Below are 22,166 nucleotides of genomic sequence, written 5' to 3'. Positions count from 1 at the left end.
GGAAGAAGAAGACTAGAAGAAGAAGAAGAAGAAGAAGAAGAAGACTAGAAGAAGAAGAAGAAGAAGAAGAAGAAGAAAGGAGGAGGAGGAGGAGGAGGAGGAGGAGAAGGAAGAAGAAGAAGAAGAAGAAGAAGAAGAAGAAGAAGAAGAAGAAGAAGAAGAAGAAGAAGAAGAAGAAGAAGAAGAAGAAGAAGAAGAAGAAGAAGAAGAAGAAGAAGAAGAAGAAGAAGAAGAAGAAGAAGAAGAAGAAGAAGAAGAAGAAGAAGAAGAAGAAGAAGAAGAAGAAGAAGAAGAAGAAGAAGAAGAAGAAGAAGAAGAAGAAGAAGAAGAAGAAGAAGAAGAAGAAGAAGAAGAAGAAGAAGAAGAAGAAGAAGAAGAAGAAGAAGAAGAAGAAGAAGAAGAAGAAGAAGAAGAAGAAGAAGAAGAAGAAGAAGAAGAAGAAGAAGAAGAAGAAGAAGAAGAAGAAGAAGAAGAAGAAGAAGAAGAAGAAGAAGAAGAAGAAGAAGAAGAAGAAGAAGAAGAAGAAGAAGAAGAAGAAGAAGAAGAAGAAGAAGAAGAAGAAGAGGATGAAGAAGAAGAGGGGGGGGGACTTAATTGTGTCCCCGTGCCTTTTCGGGTACGGTACTTCTCATTTTCTTTTTCCAATTTACTCATCAAATACACCATACTCAATATTAGACGCAATGGAGGACTCCGATCAACGAAAAGAAAACGACGAAGGGGAGAAAAGGGGAGGGTTTTCTTTTTCCTTTGCCAAGAAGATACAAGAAACAAAAACTCTTGAAGTTAAGAATATTGGTGATGCTGAGATATCGAAAAGCAAGACTAAAACGGACTACATTTTGTCACTAGACTCAAATAAAGTAACAAGGTAGGAAGTTCATTCAGCGGTTCGCATGGACGCATACCGCCGGCCAGCCGGGGGTCGCGATCTGGCGCTGGCCTTCGAGCCTCCTTTTTGATCTGTGTCCTTGGTGCATGGCTGCCGGCTGTTTTGTTTATTTCTGCCTCTGTATTCTGTAAGGCTTTAATTTAAGGGCTATGTGATAATAAGAAATATGATATTGATGTCACCTAGTCTTAATTGGCATCCATACCCCTACTTGAAGAGTGATGTAAACAAAATAGTTCTGCCATAAAATTAAATCCAAACATTGCAAAGACAAGTGTGTTGACTGTTGTACAACTACAAGAAATTAGGGGAAGACTTCCTTTTGCGACAGCCACCCAAATTGAAGAAAATGTGGGAATGACGTAGAGGTTCTATCTAATAATAACATGATATTATAAAACATGATAAAAATAGGGACCGGTTAGTGTTAGGGTTAGAAGACATGGTGATTGGTTTAGTGTACTATTAAACAGACACACAATCAGAGTTTGCTGAATTTAGCAAACTCCTCGCACACATGCCTTTTTACATTTAAATCATATAAATTATAATGATATAAGAATCGTGTTGTATGCCAAAATTGGGAAGTATGAAAACTTCTGAATTCAGAATGTCAATTTCTAATTTTGACCGAAGATGTCCAAATAGTTTGTTTGAGTAGCTAGAGTCTAGACTCTAAGCCTACTGGGATAAAGCCTAAAGACCAATGAAAGGCAAAAGAAATTGCTAGTCTGTCCTATAATCTCACATATTATTTCGTCTGTCATCCCTCTTGCTTTCCAATACACACAAATAACACAATAATACACTTTAATTATTGTGGAATAGCCTGACAACGACTACTGAGAGCCGGCCGTTTATTCAGTATGAATGTTTAACAAACATTTCTTCTCGTTTCCTTCACTGGAAACCGGACCTATCATGGTCCAGGATAAAAAACCAGAGATAAAACTCAACGAGCATAAAAACTCTGGAAAACCTTATTCAAACACAGTCATGGAACAGTACATGACACAACGCACTTTTATTGTAAATAAAAGTTGTCTCGTTGAAAGCTCAAGCTAGAATGATTCAATTACACACTAATTCATGCCACGCCCTGGTCTCCGTGGCAGAATTTGCTCGCACACCTGTACGAGCTGCCTATGCAAATTACATTCCATCGGGGCACAGCCCCGGACCCAACATAAGTATGCATTCATTAATGATACAAACAACATTTGTCTGCTATACAATCGTACCGCAGACAAATAATAGTCTGTCCTATAATCTCACATATTATTTCGTCTGTCATCCCTCTTGCTTTCCAATACACACAAATAACACAATAATACACTTCAATTATTGTGGAATAGCCTGACAACGACTAGAATTCAAAGAACGGGAGCAAAAGAGAACAGAAGAGAAATAAGCAATCTAAATTTAAGTCATGCCAAATAGACTCCTAGTTAAATATATTTTAACATTGTTGAATAATAATGGCATTTCTATAGCGCCGTCTATCGAGAAATCCTATTCTGAGGCGCATTAATTATTACCCCGGCCTTACTCTTGCTGCCGTATATTACAGAGCCTCCAGCATCTCCAGGAACTAATTCATGCAAGGTATCCATTTACTTCACCTGGGTGTACTATAATGAAATCTGAAAGTTAGTACCCAACTGACAAACGAGTCCAATTTGGACTAAAACCACAAGCTTGCTCGTTTAAACTTGTTACCTTGTTTGAATACAACCGATTCTAAAGTCTTAGCATATGTTTCAGGAACTTGCCTTTCCCACTTAATACATATGCGTACAGAACACTGTCATTGAATAATTTGATTCATAACCATGACATTCTAGATCCGAAACGTTCTCTTTCAAGAAAAAGTTGAAATTCGAACAAAAACTCGTTATATTCAAATATGAACAGGCAAACCTGTGTACGAGACAAGAACTCGTTTTCTTTTGCCCTTTTTTTGATAATTTTTAAAATCATGTCCGTAAGGTGAAAACACCATCCATGCTAATAACATGTCATTAAATTCAATTGACACAACTCTTTGTTCCGGCAACACTTCGTTGGTGGTAAATAAAACAGCGACAACAAGAACGAGTGTTAAATCTGCACAAAACATATTCATCTATAAGACAAAGAGAAACGATACATGTATGTATAAATCTACTGCTGTTACAAATCCTCACGAATAATTGAAGATTCCTTGTAAAATAAAAACACGAATTTCACTACCTACGTATATTTGCGGTCTTCTTTAAACCAGCTCTGTGGAAAAATATCTTTTGTAATTTCTCCCAATCAAAGCTTATGGAATAAATTTTATCACTTACATCCAAATGAATATCATTCATTTTGCGTACCTACGTTCACTTGCAGGTCAATCCAATTTTCGCCCAAGGCACAAACATGTTCTGAGAATGAACAAAGCAAAAATTATGCTTATCTTATATTTATTTAGCTGCACGACACTCTGTGCTATTTCTCAAATCTAACAGAAAAAGCCCTTTTCACAATTTCAAAGACTTAACGACCAATAATTTGTACTCCAAACTATCGTCAACATTGCCATCTTTTGACTTCTCACTGCTCCTTCGCCCGTGCCTCTTCCAAAGCCTATTTGACACGGAAGCTCTGGCCTCGGCGGTAGCCCCTCGGCCCCCTCCTGCTCTGAGGGAGTAGGCCCAAATTAAACTAGCCTCTTCCACGCATACCTTCCACAAACGAGCAACAACTGCCTCATATGCACTGGTATAACTTGACTGTTTGCTTTCTATGACAAACTCTTATTACCTTTGTTCCAATAAACTGGTCTGAATTGAATTTGTCAGATTCCTTGGAAATACCTTCCTTTGCCACATATGTTTCTACTGGACAATTAAGTACTTCATTAACTATTACTCATCAAGATGGTATTGCGCCTGCGATACTGATCTGACTTTCACTTCTCCGCCAACATATTACGGATAAAAAAGAGCTTTCAAACACAATGTCAGAAACGAGAATATAAACGAGATCTCTTAAACATTCAAACATCATCGCAACCTCCGTACTTATTGCATAAATCACTGAAAAAAACACTGCGTCCTTCTTGACGACGAGTCTTGGACATCCCTTCTCCCCTTTGCTTCGGCTCCGAAGATTGTCAAGCCGTGACGATAAGATTCTCAGATCAAACCTTCGCTTTGTCCACCGCACCATGTATGGCCTTCTTGACTCCTAAACCTGGAGAGTGTAAATAAAAATAACATGGTACAACTAAAAGTCTTCAATGCGACAAGCATAAATCTGCTTCGAGGGCTTCCAAAATTTCAGTTTTGGCCCTGCATCCTCCTCACCAGAGGGCAATATTTCAAATTCTTCAATAAAATGAATAGAACTCATCACCATCCCAAATCATGGGCCCAAATGAAGCAGACTTCAAATATGGGACTATATCAGTGAGCCCTTGCTTTTAATATCCGGCACCAATTTATCAACAGTTTTGGCAATGAATCGGGGTGGTGGTACCTACCCACCAATCGATATCTCATTCTCAACTCTAAGAAAAAACATCAATACAACTTTTCCCATTACACCATCTGGAATTAAACTTCCTACTTTTGGTATTATAATGACAAACAATAATTATTCTGTCAAACACATGAGTCCCCCACTTCTGATCAAGCCTATGTTACAAGCCTCAGTTTACATATGCCAGTCGTCACTGTCTGACGCCCTACTCAATCTATCAACCTGTCTGTTCTCACGTCTAGATATCCAAGCCGGATACATTTTTACATTGTTTTCCTCACAAACAATTCGTATTTCCAAAGCCTTTTCTTGGCAGGCGGAGTTACCACTCCATTTTATTACGATATCCACAACATTCTTGTTGTCCGTGTACCAGCGTACACTTCGCCCTTCCAGGCGATGCTCGAACAATACTTGCCGTTCTCACGACGGCTTCGAGCACTCTCCACGAGGAGCTTTGAATCTTCTCAGACTCGGACCTAACTCCCATGAGTTCTGTGTTACTATTTAACTTGTCTACATTTTCCCTGCAAAAAACCGAACCCTGCCAGCATATCTCATGTTTACCGAGATAGGAGCATTCCAACTCTTTCTGTTCACACACTTGAACAACTCCCTTGTCTTTAATAGACCAGTTCACGGTTATCCACGGATCCTCAAAAAATGAAGAGTTCCCACTTAGTACACTTTGAAATAATCACTCCAATAGCGATGGAGGTACTATATAAATAGCCTTTGTGTCCCCTTTTCAAAGAATTCTTCCACCTGTGTATCGTGGAGTGCACTGCTTGTGCATAACATGAATAATGATGACATCACTTTCATGAACACTATCCAGTATTTTGTATCCGTGTATTTCACACTTTGGTCTGCAATGACCTTTATCTACTCATGCTCAGACTGCAGCTATGAATTGACACACCGATTATCCAAACACGATGTGCATTGACACTATCTTTCCAACTACCTTCGCTAGAGACCTAACGAGCCAAAAAAAATACCAGACCTTCGATCTTTAGAAATTATAGTGGAAATAGAAACCTTAAAATCGGTTAAAGCGTTTCTTTGCGATTCGCACTCGTTCGTTCAGAAAATCCCAATTTAGTCCTAGCCAGGAAGTATCGCCCACTGACATTTTTCTTCAGCAAGAAGAAGACCTAGACCTCAGGTTCCTTTAGCACTGAGACACGTAGAGAAACAGCCCCTTTCCTGCTGTCATGCCCTGCAATTCCGTGTTCAAGAAACATGATTGCATTATGACCATGACCACGCCAATAACTTGACAACAAATCTCATCACTTTTAATGGTGAACACATACCCCGAGGTAGAAATGCCTAAAAGTAAAACGTTGAAAACGTGATACCTTATTTCACCGAAACCCCAGGCAAAGCCTAACATATGGCTTTCCACATTGACCATACCAATGTGAAGGTATTAATGCCAACTTTAGGCCGAACGTGAACACATAGTCACCCTTTTTATCTTTCACAATTAAACATCTTCATGTTTCTCTTTGTATTAATTGAGATTGATGCTCCTTCAATCTCGAACTTATCTGCACTGTCCTTTGTAATCGGACACAGAATTTATTACAAGAAGTCTCTCTTCAACTTCGTTAATTCATTTTCTACTCTATTAATACCCAAATGAGATGTAAAGGGAACTCGTACCCTTGAGCTACTATCACAGACGTATCTATCAGCAATTTTCTTTTTTCTCCCCGAAAACAATTTCCTTCTTCTCTCGTAGTCTCCCTACAGGAAATGGTATATGCCAGCTACGAAACTCGTTTCACACTCCAATGCACGGTGATCTTTTCTTTCCTTCAACCTCCTCCTCTTATTCAGTTATACAATCCTTCTCTACCAATTTACCCATCTCTCTCTCGACATATTTCGAATGGTCTTTGGCAGAAAGATTATTATTAATATTATTATTAATTAATCCCTAAAGGAGTTGAATGTAAGAGTAATTTGTACCCTTGTTCGATTATATCAGACATAATTATCAGCATGTATATATATATCAATACATTTTCCAACATTCCTTCTTAATTTTCTCGTAGTCTCCTACAGGAGGTGCCATTTTGACAGTTACGAAACTCATTTAACACACCGTTTTAGTACATGGAGAATCTTTCCTTTTCGTATTACCTATAGTCTTCTTCTTTACCAATTTACCAGTCTCTCTCTCGAGACAAACCTTTCCAGAAAGATTATTGGGTAAATTAACCCCTATAAACGGGTGAATGTAAGGACAATTTTACTTAGCTCTGTATTGTAAAGAAGATAAATGAAGACCTCTCTGTCGTCAACTCTCCAATGCCCTGCTTTTCCACACAAAAAAAACCACGATCCCGGCTTTCTGATTGCTATTAATATAGCTGCTGAAAAAACTTCTTAGAAGTCAACGAATCGGGCTGGCCTGGCAGCCCCGTTTGGTTGTCTCGCATGTCCGCGTTCACGAGATCGACAACCTCGGTCGGCTCCACGGTAGTTGTCTCGTTGAAAGCTCAAGCTAGAATGATTCAATTACATACTAATTCATGCCACGCCCTGGTCTCCGTGGCAGAATTTGCTCGCACACCTGTACGAGCTGCCTATGCAAATTACATTCCATCGGGGCACAGCCCCGGACCCAACATAAGTATGCATTCATTAACGATACAAACAACATTTGTCTGCTATACAATCGTACCGCAGACAAATAATATAATCATGCTGTGATTTCCTAGGTATGTCATGCACATGATGCACTAATACATGTATGCGTGGAATTACTTTGCAGTGTCATACCACAGGAGAAACCAAAGGCGCTTGTGATCCCTCTCATCAAGAGAAATGAATGGCAGACAAAAAAGGGCAGTGAACAGGATGACGGTGAAAAGAAGAAACGACCAGCAGATACTTCAGAGAAAGATGCTGAGCAGAGATCGAAAAAGAAGAAAGATGACAGAAAGCCAAGTTCTTCTGCCGATTCTCTCGAAAGTGAGGCAGTGAAAGAAATTATGGAAGGTGGGTATCTTAAATTCAGGTCGTGAAATACAATGACATGTAGAGCCACACTCAAGACACAAGGGCTGCGTCTCACGAAATCGTCAAAAGTACAAGTTGAGCGACATCCCATTGAAATGCGTGTAAGAAATTTAACACGCATTTCAATGGGATGTTGCTCAAATTGTACTTATGATGGTTTCGTGAGACACAACCAAGATTGACAAGAAATGTACTTCTTAAAAAATCATTTATTTTAATTTTCTTCAGTGAGCAGAACTGGAATATTTTTCAGAAGATAGGCTAAGTAGTACCAAATGGTACATTCACACTACTTGTATGAGTATTAGACTTTTAGATGCACCAACAATTACAAGCAATTTGTGTGTCTTTAGAGCACAAATGATATGCTGATATTGACAAGTCTTACCTCATTGCACTTTGTTATTACATATTGATTTTGTTTGCATTATATCTTCTTTAGGGTTATGGCAAAACAAATTCTTGAATTAGGACATTTATTTCTACTCCTACAATGAAGCAAATTGCCTCCTAGGAGATGCATGTTATTGCATTGTGATGGAATTTTCTTATATGTTATAACTCGTCTCTTTGCTGTATTCATTCACCAGATGTATCCAGGTACAGTGAGAAATGGGATGATAGAGGTACAGAGGACCTTAATCTAACCATTCCACTACTCATGCAGAACAAGGTACCAGATGGTTTTGAGACAGATGATAGGTTAGATGTTTCCATCAGGCCTGACACAGTAAGTTGCCATTCACAATTTCTCATCAAAAATCAGAAGGAGGGCGAAACTAAAATATGCATTGACGATACTGAAGTCTGATATTGTGTCATTCTTACTTGCTATGCTATGATTTGGAACCAATTTGTTCAAGTTGTATTTCTTTCAGCGGCTAGATGCAATAATGATGTGCAAAGTCAGATAATCTTGATTAGGTCTTATTCATCTCATTTCACTTTAAAGTTTGATATTGTGTTATTCTAAATTAATATTTGAAAAAAAGTTCTAACTTTCGTGTCAATTTTTGTCATTGGTTTTAGTTGTATCACTCTAAATGGCAGGATCTAAGAAAAAATGTTCTAATGTTGATAATAATAAAATTTGACTTACCTAACTCATTCCCTGTTTCTCTTATATTTCAGGCTAATGAGGCTAATTATGAAGAAGTTCCAATTGAACAGTTTGGCATGGCAATGCTTCGTGGAATGGGGTGGAAGGAAGGTGAAGGGATTGGAAAGGGGCTGAAGAAGTAAGTTGAAAATAACAGTTGTGTTATCAATTCAAACAATACCTAGCCACTAAAAAAGAAGAACTACATGACTAAGTATACAAAAGCCGAAAACATGATGATACCATTCTTCTTCTTTTTTATAATATAGGTAAAAGTAACCAACTATAAAAATACGTTTGTCAAATCTAATCATGCATTTTGTTCCCCAAGCCTCAATATATGAATTATTATACTAATGATCATACTCCATTCTTTTATTGTAGATATAGTATTTAATTATAACATCTCTATGCACTTCAAGAAGGGCTTTGTAGATTATTACCCCACTTTGATTTTGAAACATCATGGCAAGTCCACAATATTTTGTCTCATACGTTACTGACCACATCTCACACTGGTAACTTGATTTATTTCAAAACTCATCAAATACTTTGCAAAGTATGGGACACCAAATGACCAAATGCCTTGGACTTACCCATTAGCAATCTGAGTGTATACAGACAACAAAGAGAGTAATTTCTACCTGTTTTGTTCTTCAGAGTTGTGGAACCTATTGAAGTGACCTTGCGACCTAAAGGTCAGGGCCTCGGTGCAGACAGACGACCTGGAGATGCATTGGATGCGAAAAGGAAGAGGAGGAGAAAACCTGGAGAACCCGCTGTGAAGGCAGAGGAAGAGGAACCGAAAGGATTTGCAAAGGGTGCTTATCTGCTGGTGTGCAGTGGGCCACACAAGAATCTCTATGGCATGGTACAAAACAATTTTTTTAACCAATTTTGTTCAAGAATCAATTCACTTTATTCAATTCAATTCCATCTTTTTATAAAAACATTTGTACAACACTTAAACTAAAGATATATGTCCATTGCAGTTTCGTACTATTTTATGATTAGGTTTCACATACCAGTAGTTAATTGCATATTGCATTTCCATTAACTTCGATATAAGAAACACAAAACCATAAATTCTTGTTATATGTAGTTTTTGTTGTGTTTGATTGGGTACCATAGGCTACATAATAGTATTGGTTAGTTCTGAGATGACTTATGTTGTGTCTACCAGAACTCAAGATTACATTCACTGAAAATATCAGCACTAGGATTCTTGTTTTGTATCAAGTTCATTTCTTCAAATGAAAGATATGTTGCTGTGAGGTTACACTCTGGCTAATCTTGCATCTTGGAACAGTCAGGACTGATTTTGATCCATCCATTTAATGGGTTGCAGATGGCTAACACTACTTTCAACATTAATGCAGTACTCTCTATTTGTATTTGTAATCCTAGATAGAGGGTGTGGATGAGGATAATTCACGGGTAGTCATCAAGTTTGCCTTGAACAACCAATCAGCAACACTCAGCCAGTTTGCAGTACAGCTGGTTTCAAAAGAGGATTACAAAAGATACTCCAAAGATCTTGGTAAGTTGAGTAGGAAGGATTGTGAATAAAAGGATGGGGGACATTATAAATCCTGAAACTGTTTGTATAGAATTTAATCCTATTATGAAATATGAATGAAGTATTTGTTTCTGATTATCAGATTCATTTTGGAGAGGGGGCATTTATTGAGTAGATGGTTTCGACTAAATTTATTGAACAATTTTAAACTGGAAAGATATGAGAATTCAAAAAGTTCACACTATCTGTATGAATAGACAAATCTTTTTTCCCATTTAAAAGCATTGTCTTTCTATCATAATTCCCTGGTATTCTTTTGAAATTTATTTTTTACTGTGAATAGAAAATTTCATGAAAAAACTAGTTATCAATCTTATCAGCCATATATTACAAGATATTACAAGGTACTTATCAGGATATCCATCAAATTAGGAAAAGAAATTGACAGATGACACATCAAAATGTTATCAGCACTGTGATGCCTTACCTTTGAGAGAGTAAATTGAAACAAAGAACTATCATGCATGTCACCTGTGATGACAAACGATGAGATGATTTTTCCATGATTTGAAAAACATCCTTATTTCTCATTAGTTTAAGTCTGAGGTGATGTGCAGTCTCTAATTAGAATTGGTAATTTATAAACAAATAATATATTAAAGAAAATTTTATTTTTAAACGCTATTTGAAGAAGAAAATAGATTATTAACTTTATAGGACTCAACGTTTATAAGAAGTTTCTGATTGAGAGAAATAATTGGTACCAAGAATTTCAGAGTTTTTAGACTGCTGATTTGTCCTTTGAAAGTATATCAAGCTCTGCTGATACAGTAATGCAATTTTTTAATGTATTGTTTGTTTAGTTTTTGGTGAGATTGCAGAACATACTCTTGTTCACTTTATGCACAATGATTTCATCTTTGATTTTTTTTTTTAATCATAGGGAAGTTTAGTCGAGGTCATGATGAATTGAAGAAGAGAGAGGAAGACAAATCACAGGATGGCAGTGACTCAGATAGGAAGAAACACAAACACAGAGATGACAAAGAAAGGACTGGTGATAGTAGTAGACATGACAAACATTCAAGAGACAAAAGAAAAGAGGATGAAGACAGGACAGAGAAGCATTCTAAACGGGACAGATATGATGATAGGGAAAGAGACCAAAATGGTGAGCGACAAAGAGACAGACATGGTCGTTCAAGAGACGATAGAGGGAGAGATGATGAGGATAATGTGAGATCAAGGAGTAAGGATGATCGCCATCGGCATAGAGATGATGATAGGAGAGATTCCAGTAGGAGGAAAGAGGAGAGAGAAGATAGATCTACTAAGCATCATTCAGATAATGATAAGCATTCTAGGTAGGTATTTAAGTTTGAAGATGATTCATTTAGATTTATTTGAATTAAAGCTCTGTATGCCTCCATCCATCGAAGGTGGTGCTGGAGGCAATTGTGTTTTCTGGTTTTTCGTCCGTCTGTACATTCGTCTCTCTTTCTTGTTATCCCGATTTCTCAAATACCACTTGAGGTATGAATTTTTAACTTGTTGATAGTGTGAATCACCATATGAAGACAATCTCATTAGATTTGGAGTAAGTAGTTCAAAGTTCATAGAGGTCAATATATGAAATTAGCCTCGTTATAAGCGATATCTCAAGAACTACTGTACGTATGAGCTTCAAACCTGGTAAATATGTCAAAGGTCATAAAGGTCAATTTCCATTAATTCTCAGGGTTATAGCCTTGTTATCACAATGTCTCAAGTACCATTTGAGCCATGAACTTCAAACTTGGTGCTCACATCACCATAGTGAGACAAAGTGATACAATTTCAGGAAAAGTAGGTCAAATATCAAAGGTCAGCAAGTCAATTTCCGTGAAATTTGAGTTTTTTTTAACCTTAGTATTACCAAATCAATGACTATTCTTAGCCATTTCAGCAGAGAGCATAACATCTCTAACTAGTATGCATCACTGTGAGGGGACAAGTGATTAGATGTTGGATTGTCAGGTCAAAGGTCACAGGTAATAAAGATCAATTGACATATAAGTATAGACTTTTTGCACGCATTGTGATATTTGAAGAATTATTCAAGCCAGGATCTTAACTGACTTTATCCAGAGGCACATTTGAGATGCAGCTGCATTTGTCTTGTTTCTTTATGATTTTAATTCATAATTCAAATTATATAAATTATGATTAGTTCAATGTGAACATTTTTTTCTTTTTTTAATTTTTTAATTTTTTTTTTTATTAGTTGTCACACATTGCTACAAAAAAATAATAAGTCATGATGATGTAAGATATTATTAGTTATTTCTGTATCAGAAATATAGAAGTTACTAGCTTTCACATATTACTAGAATTTTCTATTCTTTTCATTTGAACAGTCAACACTTTAATTTACAAAGATATGGGCCTCAGCCCTGACAAGAGATTGATCCACATTGCAATTTCTGTCTGTCTCCCTCTCTCTAAGTGCCATATCGATTGACTTTGGCGTCGTAATTGGCGATCATGCTGTTCCACGACCCTCAGTTACTAGCCTTATCTATTAGCACCACTCCCAGCTTTTTCACTCTTCTCTCTTCCAACAATTTCTGCAGACTGTCCATCCAAAGTATCCTCCTTCTTCCCATACTCCTCCTTCCCACAATTTCTGTACCTCTGAGAAAAAATGGATACCTGTTCATGGTATCAAAAGTCATTGTGGCTCTCCATATGCCCTTATAGTGACCATATAGTAGGAATATTCACAAGAGCATTAATATGGTATTGCATGTTCCAGAAGACTTGTATAATTATGTAGTGTAGTGTGATGCTGACTTCTGTATTTTGTTATGCCTCCGCCACCGAAGGTGGTGCCGGAGGCATCATGTTTTCGGGTTGTCCGTCCGTACGTCCCGTTTGACCGTTATCACAATATCTCAAGAACCATTTAAGATTTAAACTTAAGACTCGGGAATAGTATTTATCACCATAGGAAGACGATCTGATTAGATTTTGGAGTACGTAGGTCAAAGGTCACAGGTCACAGAGGTCAACTTATGAAATTCCTTGTATTGAGTTTGTTAGCGCGATATCTCAAGAACCATTTGAGATTTAAACTTCAAACTTAAGGATAGTATGTATCACCATAGGAAGACGATCTGATTAGATTTTGGAGCACGTATGTCAAAGGTCAAGGGTCACAGAGGTCAACTTATGAAATTCCATACATTGAGATTGTTATCATGATATCTCAAGAACCACTGGAGATTTAAACTTCAAACTTAGTGATAGTGTGTATCACTATAGGAAAACAATCTGATTACATTTTGGGTCACGAGGTCAAAGGTCAAAGGTCACAGGGCTCATTATGTATGCAAAAACAGCTTGTGATCGCGTTATCTGAACAACCGATTGATGGATTCCTGCCAAACTTTGGTCATGTAAGTATCTTGCAGAGCTGATGAACTGATTAGATTTTGGGGTCACGAGGTCAAAGGTCAAAGGTCACAGGGCTCATTATGTATGCAAAAACAGCTTGTGATCGCGTTATCTGAAGAACCGATTGATGGATTCCTGCCAAACTTTGGTCATGTATGTATCTTGCAAAGCCAATGAACTGATTAGATTTTGGGGTCACGAGGTCAAAGGTCACAGCGCACATTGTGTATGCAAAAACAGCTCGTGATCGCCTTATCTCAAGAACCGATTGATGGATTCCTGCCAAACTTAGGTCATGTATGTTACTTGCAGAGCTGATGAACTGATTAGATTTTGGGGTCATGAGGTAAAGGTCAAGGTCATGCGGCTCATTATGTATTCAAAAATAGCTTGTGATCGTATTATCATTAGAACAGATTGATGGATTCCTGCCAAACTTAGATCATTTATGTATCTTGCAGAGCCAATGAATGGTTCATAAGATCAAAGGTCATGGGCTCATTATGTATGCAAAAATAGCTTGTGGACGCATTCTCATTAGAACTGACAGATGGATTACTATTTAACTCAGGAAATCTTGCAGAGCCAATGAACTGAGTAGATTTTAGGGTCATGAGGTCAAAGATCAAAGGGTCATATATGTATATGAGAAATTGCTTGTAATCACGATATTCTGAGAACATGTTAATGGATTACAATTGAACTTGAATTTGAAAAATTTCTTCCGTTTCGGTTTGTAAAATTGCTCTATGACGGAGGCATCATTTTCGACTGCGCGCAGTCGAATTCCATCTAGTTTTATTCTCTTTTAAGTTCTTTTCAGTACATTGTATAATATTTAAGGGTTTATGATCTGATAGTGTCCTGCCTTGAAAAGCATCTGCCTACGCAGTTCCCCTCCTCACTTTCTTTTCATCTGTTTTTGGAATCTGCTGTATTGTAATGTTCATTTTTTCTGCAACTGTATTTCAATTTCAATTTCATTTTATTCGTTTCCATTTTCAATAAAAACAATACAAAGATATATACAATGATAAGCATTTGCAATTTATAAGAAAATGAAAATAGGGAACTAAAAAATAAGGCCAAGTGGCCTTGTGGAGGCATAGTTCCCCGAACAGTAGTTAAGAGATTTACATATACAAACAAAACTAAAAAAGAAACATACATGACAAAACATGACAGGGACATCGTTCATGGCAGGTATAATTGTTCATAGAGTTTGTTATTTTCATCTTTTATAATAGAAAACCAAATTCAAACTTGGATGGAATTATAGCTCTTTTAAAATTCATCGATCAGTAGTTTGAAACACTGCACACCCAGATAACATTATTTTATTTGTAATTGGGATGATTTACAAAACATTCAAGAAGGTACCACACATGATCTAATGATACTTCCTCCCTAAACCACAGGTCAAGTTCTGAGAAGACCACGTACTGGTTGCGTCCTGATTTGCGAGTGCGCTTCATTGATGCGACCTACAAGAAGGGCAGGTATTACAATGTCAAGGTCAAGGTCATTGATGTCATCACCAGAGATACCTGCACATGTCAGACGGATGATGGCGGACTCATCGAAGGTAATTTATGAAAATGTGCAACCCTTGTTGTACATGTACAGTATGTTAGATGCTGTTTGTAAGTATCGGCTTGCATGGTGATGTAGATATACAGTAGGCTTGCGGATGCACCATGTGAGAGAGAGGGAGGATTGAGGAGTCCTGAAAAGTAGGATTACCGACAGTCCTTTTCAGGACTCCTCAATCCTCCCTCTCTCTCACATGGTGTACCCGCGAGCCTACTGTATATGTACAGTATGTTGTTGGAGGCTCTCATTATAGGCAACGTTTAACAATGTTAAATCTGAGATGCATGGCCCTACGTGTTATCAGTGTCTGTGATATGGTGTAATATTGAAACCCTTAAAAAATTACACTTCAAAATGATCATGAATTGCCTCAAAAAAGTAAAAAATCTTTAGGTGATTACCATACTCATTTTCCCCAATAGAATGTAGTGTTATGAAAACCATTAGAAAAACGAAAAATCCCCAAAATTTTGATTTCCAATCATAAATATCTTGATAATCAGACAGGCAGGGTTGGGCGGTAAATACCGGTGGCGGTAAATACCGGCGGTAAATACCGGCGGTAAATACCGGTAAATACTGTCCGGTAAATAAGATGCGCGTCCAGTAAATATGTAAAAAATGGGAAATATGATTTTAATTCTCTGTTTATTAATAATTTTACTTGTTTTTAGCTTCATAACTGAAAATATTGTTCTGAAATAATTAGCAGCACAATACTTATGGTAGGAACACACAAACAGATTTATAAAATCCTCACTGCATACAAAATTGTACACACCCAAACAAATGGCATTTTGTTCATATGCTAATTAATAGGTATTCATGAATATGGTAATTAGCAACTGGGAGGCAAAACCTTCATACAAGTTACTTTTATTGTAAAGTTTAAGATATTTGAATAAAATCAGTGAAAATTTGAACAAAATCGGGCAAGGAATAAAGAAGTTAAAGCTTTTTGAAATGACTAGTCACTAGAGGGCGATATTCAATTTGATGACATCATTTGTGGACAACTCTCCATGCCTTTTGTACATCAAATTTCATGTTTTCCTTCTTTCTTGTGATTGAGATAATAGAATGCAAAATGATATTCTACTTCACATGTTATGAAATCCGATCAAGAACACAAATAAATAGGAAAAAAACGAAAGACTTGTGAAATTTGATGTACAAAAGGCATGGAGAGTTGTCCACAAATGATGTCATCAAATTGAAAATCTTTTTCCTGTATTTTTTTCCAGCATTACATAAGTACAGACATAGAAAAACACACGAACAAACACACACACACACACACAGAAATAGTACACACAAGAGCAGCCATACTCACCACCATTGTTATTATGTTCAAAATTGGACAATCCCTATGAACAAGTGAGTTGAAAAATATATTTCCCGGTAAAAAGTGGTAAATACTGGTAAATACCGCCTATTTCCCGGCGTCCGGGAAATAAGCCTCCGAAGCGGGAAATATGCCAACCCTGCAGACAGGCGATCTGCTTGTAAAAGTCATGGCGATTCCTGACTGACCTAAAGGTTTATAATTATGATTGCAGCATGAGCTAAATCCTGGATTTTTTTTCAAAATCTGAGGCAATGTTACCAAGTCACTTTAAAGGGATCCGGTAACTTTGTCTTAGATCCTTTAGAAAATAATCCTTGATTTAGCTCATGCTGCAATGATAATTATAAACCTTTAGGTCAGTCAGGAACTCCATGACTTTTACAAGCCGATCGCCTGTCTGATTATCAAGAAGATATTAATGATTGGAATTACAAATTTTGAAAACCGTTCGCTGAACGGTTTTCATAACACTACAGTCTATTGGGGAAAACGAGTATGGTAAAACCGGTCGCTCAAAGATTTTTACTTTTTTGAGGCACTTCTTGATCATTTTGAAGCGCGATTTTTTTAAGGGCTTCAATATTACACCATATCATGGACACTGGTAACACATAGGGCCGTGTATCTCAGATTTAACATTGTTAAACGATGCCTTTAAAGAGGTCCTGGGTTTGATGCTTGCTCGATGCTTACGTCCAAGAACAAATGTTTAACCCATATTTGTCCCTCTTGACACAAGTGGAAACCTGGCAATGCTGGGGAAACCATCCCAGAGCTTTCAGAGAGAGCAATATTAAACTGATGAGGCTGCCCTGTGTAAACAGATAGATGCTGTGTTTCCCAAGATATACATTGTATGTAGTTACATATATGTATTCAAATTTGGGGCAGGTCTACTTTTTCTGTATTATTTTTTTCATAAACTCATGTAATCCTGAATCAAATGACTTTAGTCTGAATTTCAATGAACACTGGGTAGTGAACACATTTTTTTTTTTTTTTTTTGGCCCTCGAAAATTTGCACCCCCCCCCCCCTTGAGCGCCAGGGAGGGGGGCCCATCCCCCCCAAAAAGCTAAAGTCATGTTTTTTTACACATTTTTTCCCCAGGGGGGGGGGGGGCCTCCCCCTGGATCCGCCACTGGTTAGTACCACTACCATTTTTAATTCATTCATTCTACCATTTCCTTCACAGATGTCCACCAATCTATGCTAGAGACTCTCATACCCAAGACAGATCCTGCATACATCATGGTAGTCAATGGGAAATACAAAGGCCAGGTCTGTACTTTTTAATTTTCCTTTCATAATCATTTCTTTCCATAAATTTCTACTCCAAAGTGGATCATAATTTTTGTTTCATTTCTTTCATGTGTTCCATTTTCATGGTATTTACTATGTTCCTAACCCGTTATTTTATGCCATAAGAAGGAAGTCCAATTTGAACATGACCATGATTGGCTTTGTTGCTGTCTTAACAGCACAGCTGAAGATAAATCATCATATGAAGGAATTAACCTGTAAAGATTGGTGCCTTGTTTAAAATTTTCATCATTTAAATTGAGAATGTTAAAGATAAAGACCAGTTATGGTCATGCGATTGCATTGTGAAAGAAACGTTGTGGAATCGATCAGAAAAGGTCGATCATCTAGCATATAAGTATTGATGTGTACTGCAAGGTTCTGGAATCATCAAAGTGGTAAGAAATTTGGCCCAGTCTTCGTAAAGTTACAAGCACTATACACAGAAAGATGAATATGGGACTACGCTCACACACCAATAGATAAACTAATTTACCAAATATATCAATAAGTAGGCGGTTTCCCGGCAAATTTTTTATCATCATGTATTAGTCAAAACATATTCTTTCACATGATTGGTAATAAGAGCTTCCATTTCATTTTTTGAAATTGGGGCGTTTCCAATTCTGGTCTTTACCTTTAAGATTATATGCTACAATGGATTAGGTAGATTCTTCCAGGGTATATCCTTTGCATCTGTACAATGTAAAATAACATACAAATGATTCATGTGCATGAGTTCATTATACTATCTATCCGCACGCGCACTCGAGTTGAGGCCGTTGTGTATCACGGCTGAGTGCGATAGATACACACAGCATCAACGAGGGCGGATAGAAAGTATAATGAACGGATGAAAACATGCATCATTTGTTTTATACAACGAAACTCCTAGATCCTTGTTATTTGATGTAATAATATTTCATTCCAGATTGTTTCGTGACAGTATATTGCTGACAAATAAATCTCAAGTTTAATAGGCTTAATTTAGTGCGCACACATAGATAAGCGCACTTACCTCTATACGCGTTTACGCATAGTGCTGCACAAGAATAGGCCCACACGCAGTATAAGCGCCCTAACCTCTACATGCACTACTGCGCATCATGTATGCACACACAAAAAGCGTGCAATAGTCCTGGAAACTATTGCACGCTTTCATGAAAAAACGTGCAATAGTCTTAGTAAATGAATCTCACGTGACTGCGCATGACCAATCATTTGATTAGGTTCTGGGAGTGAGTTTTATAAATTGGTAATTGGCTAAAGGGAGAACAAAAATGGGATAGATGTATTACTTTTCTCACAGAATGTCATTCATTTAAGCAGTATTTTGTACGTGCAGAATGTGATAAAACTATAGAAGGATTTAGATGATTGTACTATATATGACGCATTCCTGTTTTTGTCTCGTATCTAATTAACGTTGAACACATCTTTTCTAATAATTGTTAATGCAGATCGGTACCGTACTCAAGAAGGACAAAGCGAAATGCCAGGCTGATGTACAACTGCTTAGAGAAAGAGAGAAGATCATCAAGATGGATTATGACATCATCTGTGAATTTGCTGGAAATTTACATGATGAGGAGGATTACTGAATTCAATTGAATGATACATGAGATGTGTGCATTTGTGGGGGTACATCCTAATCACAAAATTTAATTTGATTAATTTATTTACCAGGTAATATTGTCCTCAAATAATGGAAATACCTTCAAAATTATTGATTCGCATTTGGGATTTCTTGAATGCAGACATGTATTACGGTCAATGTATGACTGCTACAAAGAGTTCTTGCTCTCCTATGGAAGATAATTGTACCGAGTGTTAAGTCTTCATCAGATAACGGATTTGAAATGATCAGTGAAATGCAGACGTATGTTTATCACATTAAAGCTCATGTACTGTTTTGGTATCAAAAAGGATATTGGAAAGAGACTTTTAGAACATGGTCTCATGTTGTTCTTGTTGTAAAGCGGGACTGCACTACTTGAAGCTATCGCTACCCTCTATAATGCATAAGCGGTACCTGTTGGTCCCCCATGGTCCCCTTTTTTGTTATGTTAATTGAGAGCTGATTTGATGAGATAACTACCTCACCTGCCAGTGACGACACAGAAAGGTCTAATCCATCCTGGCCAAACTAGTGCAGATAGGCTTTAAACGATACTTGTACAAGATAATTTGGTCTTTTATCCACGTTTTCCAGTGAATTTTATTGTAAATATGATCTGCAAGGAATGCTAGGTAATAACGGCTATAAACTTCCCTACGCTTGAACTCTTCCAGCCTGATGGCTCCCCACACAGTGACACATGGCACACAATAATCTTGGTGCTTCGTCTTTAGATAGGGTGTGTCCCATATGTTTTATATGTGTTGTCTGAATCTACATCCCACCTGAGGTATATGGATTATTTTGACCTTCTATTCTTTTAAGATTGCACGTAAGGAGGAAAACAAAACCTCTACAGTAGCTTAATATTGCTAGTATCTTGTAATTTATCATCTAAAATAAAAGAATTTTTTTGTAGGGCACTTTCCAAAACTATACTTGACAAGTTGACCTTTTAATAATACAAACAATATGAAGATTAACCTACCCCCTGCCCCACAAAAGTGCCCACACACACACAAGTTTTGATATAAGCCAAGCTTGCTTATAATCACTGTTGTTATTTATATGATGCACAAGTATGCCTGTAACTGTGTTCTATGTATATTTTTATGAACTTTGGATTTCAAGACATCGGGACATTGAGATAACCTTTCATGACGCTACAGTCTCAAAAAACGTTATTTGATTTTACATAAAACATATTTGATTCATGTTTAATCTTAGTAGCAAGTCTATTTGGGCAAGTAAAATATATTGTCTTGTTAATGATACCCTGCAAACTTTTTAGAGAATAAATTTGTATAAAATTATAATTTTTAGCTTTTGTCAATCTGCTTTTGTTTTGTAATATGCTGTGTCTGTTAAGAGAGTTGATAATTATCAAATTATATATTCTTTCACCATTAAATAGTGGGCATAATTTTATTGAATATCATCACATCTTTAGGCAATTGTTATCATTTTCAGATTAGTGGCCGGACACACACCATGGAGATAGAAGTATGCAAGAGAGAGAGGGTTGGGATTAAGAGAGAGATAGATCAAGAGAGGGAGGGGTGAAGATCGATGGGTAGAGAGGGAGAGAGAGAGGGGGAGAGAGAGAGAGAGAGAAAGAGCGAGCAAGCAAGTGAACAAGATAGAGGAAATGAGAGAGAGAGAGAAGTGTGGAAGATAGAAATAGAGAGAGCAAAATTCATTCATCATCCATCAGAAGTAAAAAGCAAATATAAACAAGTAAATGATAAAGATGAAAGAAAGGAGGATTCATTGTGAAGCTGATACAGGAATGATGACATGCACATGTAAGATGTTGTGAACACATGTACAAAATTGATCAAATACCAAACTGCAAGATGACCGTCACTGAAAATTTATAATTATTCCATAACTGATGGACAAACTTGACAAATTGTATATTCTCCGTTTTTAATGGTCTAAAGATAATTGCAAGACACAAACAGTTAACACATATTATATACATGTAGATGCCTGGAAAACGATTGATATATGTTAAGCCACCTCAGAATTTGGGATAATCATATTTGCATCAAGACCAGAAGTCCATTGTTTGCAACTAATATTCGCCTTATTTTCATCATCAGTGGCACCAGGAATTAATCCTTATGATTGGTTCATGAACTTGTTGAGGGAGCATCTCAGTTTGAAAACTTAGTAGTCACTCAGATTGAAATCTGTCAATAATTTCTAGGTTGATCTTCATAAATGCATCGGCATCTATAAATCCATGAAACAATTTCACCAGTCCCCATGGTCCCACCCATTAAAAAAAAAAAATTAAAATTATTTGTTACCTTCCCCCGAAAAAACCCAAATGACCAATCTTTCACATGCCACTTTTGAGGCAGAGTTTGAGTAAAATCAAACGCCAAACCAATTAACCAACCCTCCCAAAGACAAGTGTTCAAAAAGCAAATTTTGGAATACGCGCCATGCATGCCACATACATGGATACACGGTGCTGGAAAGTAAACTGAAGGCAAGGTCAACGAACTTTTCGGGGTCGTGCATATGCATTGCTCTTTTAAAATAATCAGAATGATATCATTTTTAACCAAAAAAATAAGTTAATTAAGAAATAAATTTTAAAAATGTATCAAGATATAAAATGTTGCAAACTACTTCTGTGGTTTTATAATATTTGTCAAAAAGTGTCAGAGCAAGGACGCGACGTAATTCGGCCATTCCAAGCTGTGAAGAATACAGCTCGTCCCTTTAGAAACGTCGTTCATAAATTCGTCCTCAAAAGCTGCATTGTCAGTATGTTTCTTATCTTCTTTTTTTTTTTTACTTTC

The 22,166-nt window shown here is 37.0% G+C and overlaps 1 protein-coding gene across 1 annotated transcript; it reads left to right on the top strand.

Annotated features, from left to right (window-relative positions):
* The first annotated feature begins 675 nt into the window (after positions 1-675).
* LOC590456 (G-patch domain and KOW motifs-containing protein) lies at positions 676-20,667 on the top strand. The gene is made up of 10 exons (XM_030972307.1): positions 676-871; positions 7,191-7,417; positions 8,029-8,168; positions 8,570-8,676; positions 9,198-9,408; positions 9,945-10,077; positions 11,000-11,420; positions 14,910-15,076; positions 17,626-17,711; positions 19,193-20,667. Exons 1-10 carry the CDS (start codon positions 684-686, stop codon positions 19,331-19,333), a joined length of 1,821 nt encoding a protein of 606 aa, XP_030828167.1. The 5' UTR covers positions 676-683; the 3' UTR covers positions 19,334-20,667.
* Positions 20,668-22,166: the final 1,499 nt, after the last annotated feature.

Source organism: Strongylocentrotus purpuratus, unplaced genomic scaffold, assembly GCF_000002235.5.
Source record: "Strongylocentrotus purpuratus isolate Spur 01 unplaced genomic scaffold, Spur_5.0 spur5_scaffold_6, whole genome shotgun sequence".
Taxonomy (NCBI): domain Eukaryota; kingdom Metazoa; phylum Echinodermata; class Echinoidea; order Camarodonta; family Strongylocentrotidae; genus Strongylocentrotus; species Strongylocentrotus purpuratus.
The sequence above is the reverse complement of the archived record's forward strand: the minus strand, read 5'-3'. Positions and strand labels throughout refer to the sequence as shown.

Coding starts and splice junctions, on each gene's coding strand:
- LOC590456 (XM_030972307.1), top strand. CDS start 684: ATGGAGGACTCCGATCAACGAAAAGAAAACGACGAAGGGGAGAAAAGG. Junction 9,409..9,944: donor ACAAGAATCTCTATGGCATG/GTACAAAACAAT, acceptor TTGTAATCCTAG/ATAGAGGGTGTGGATGAGGA. Junction 11,421..14,909: donor GATAATGATAAGCATTCTAG/GTAGGTATTTAA, acceptor CCTAAACCACAG/GTCAAGTTCTGAGAAGACCA.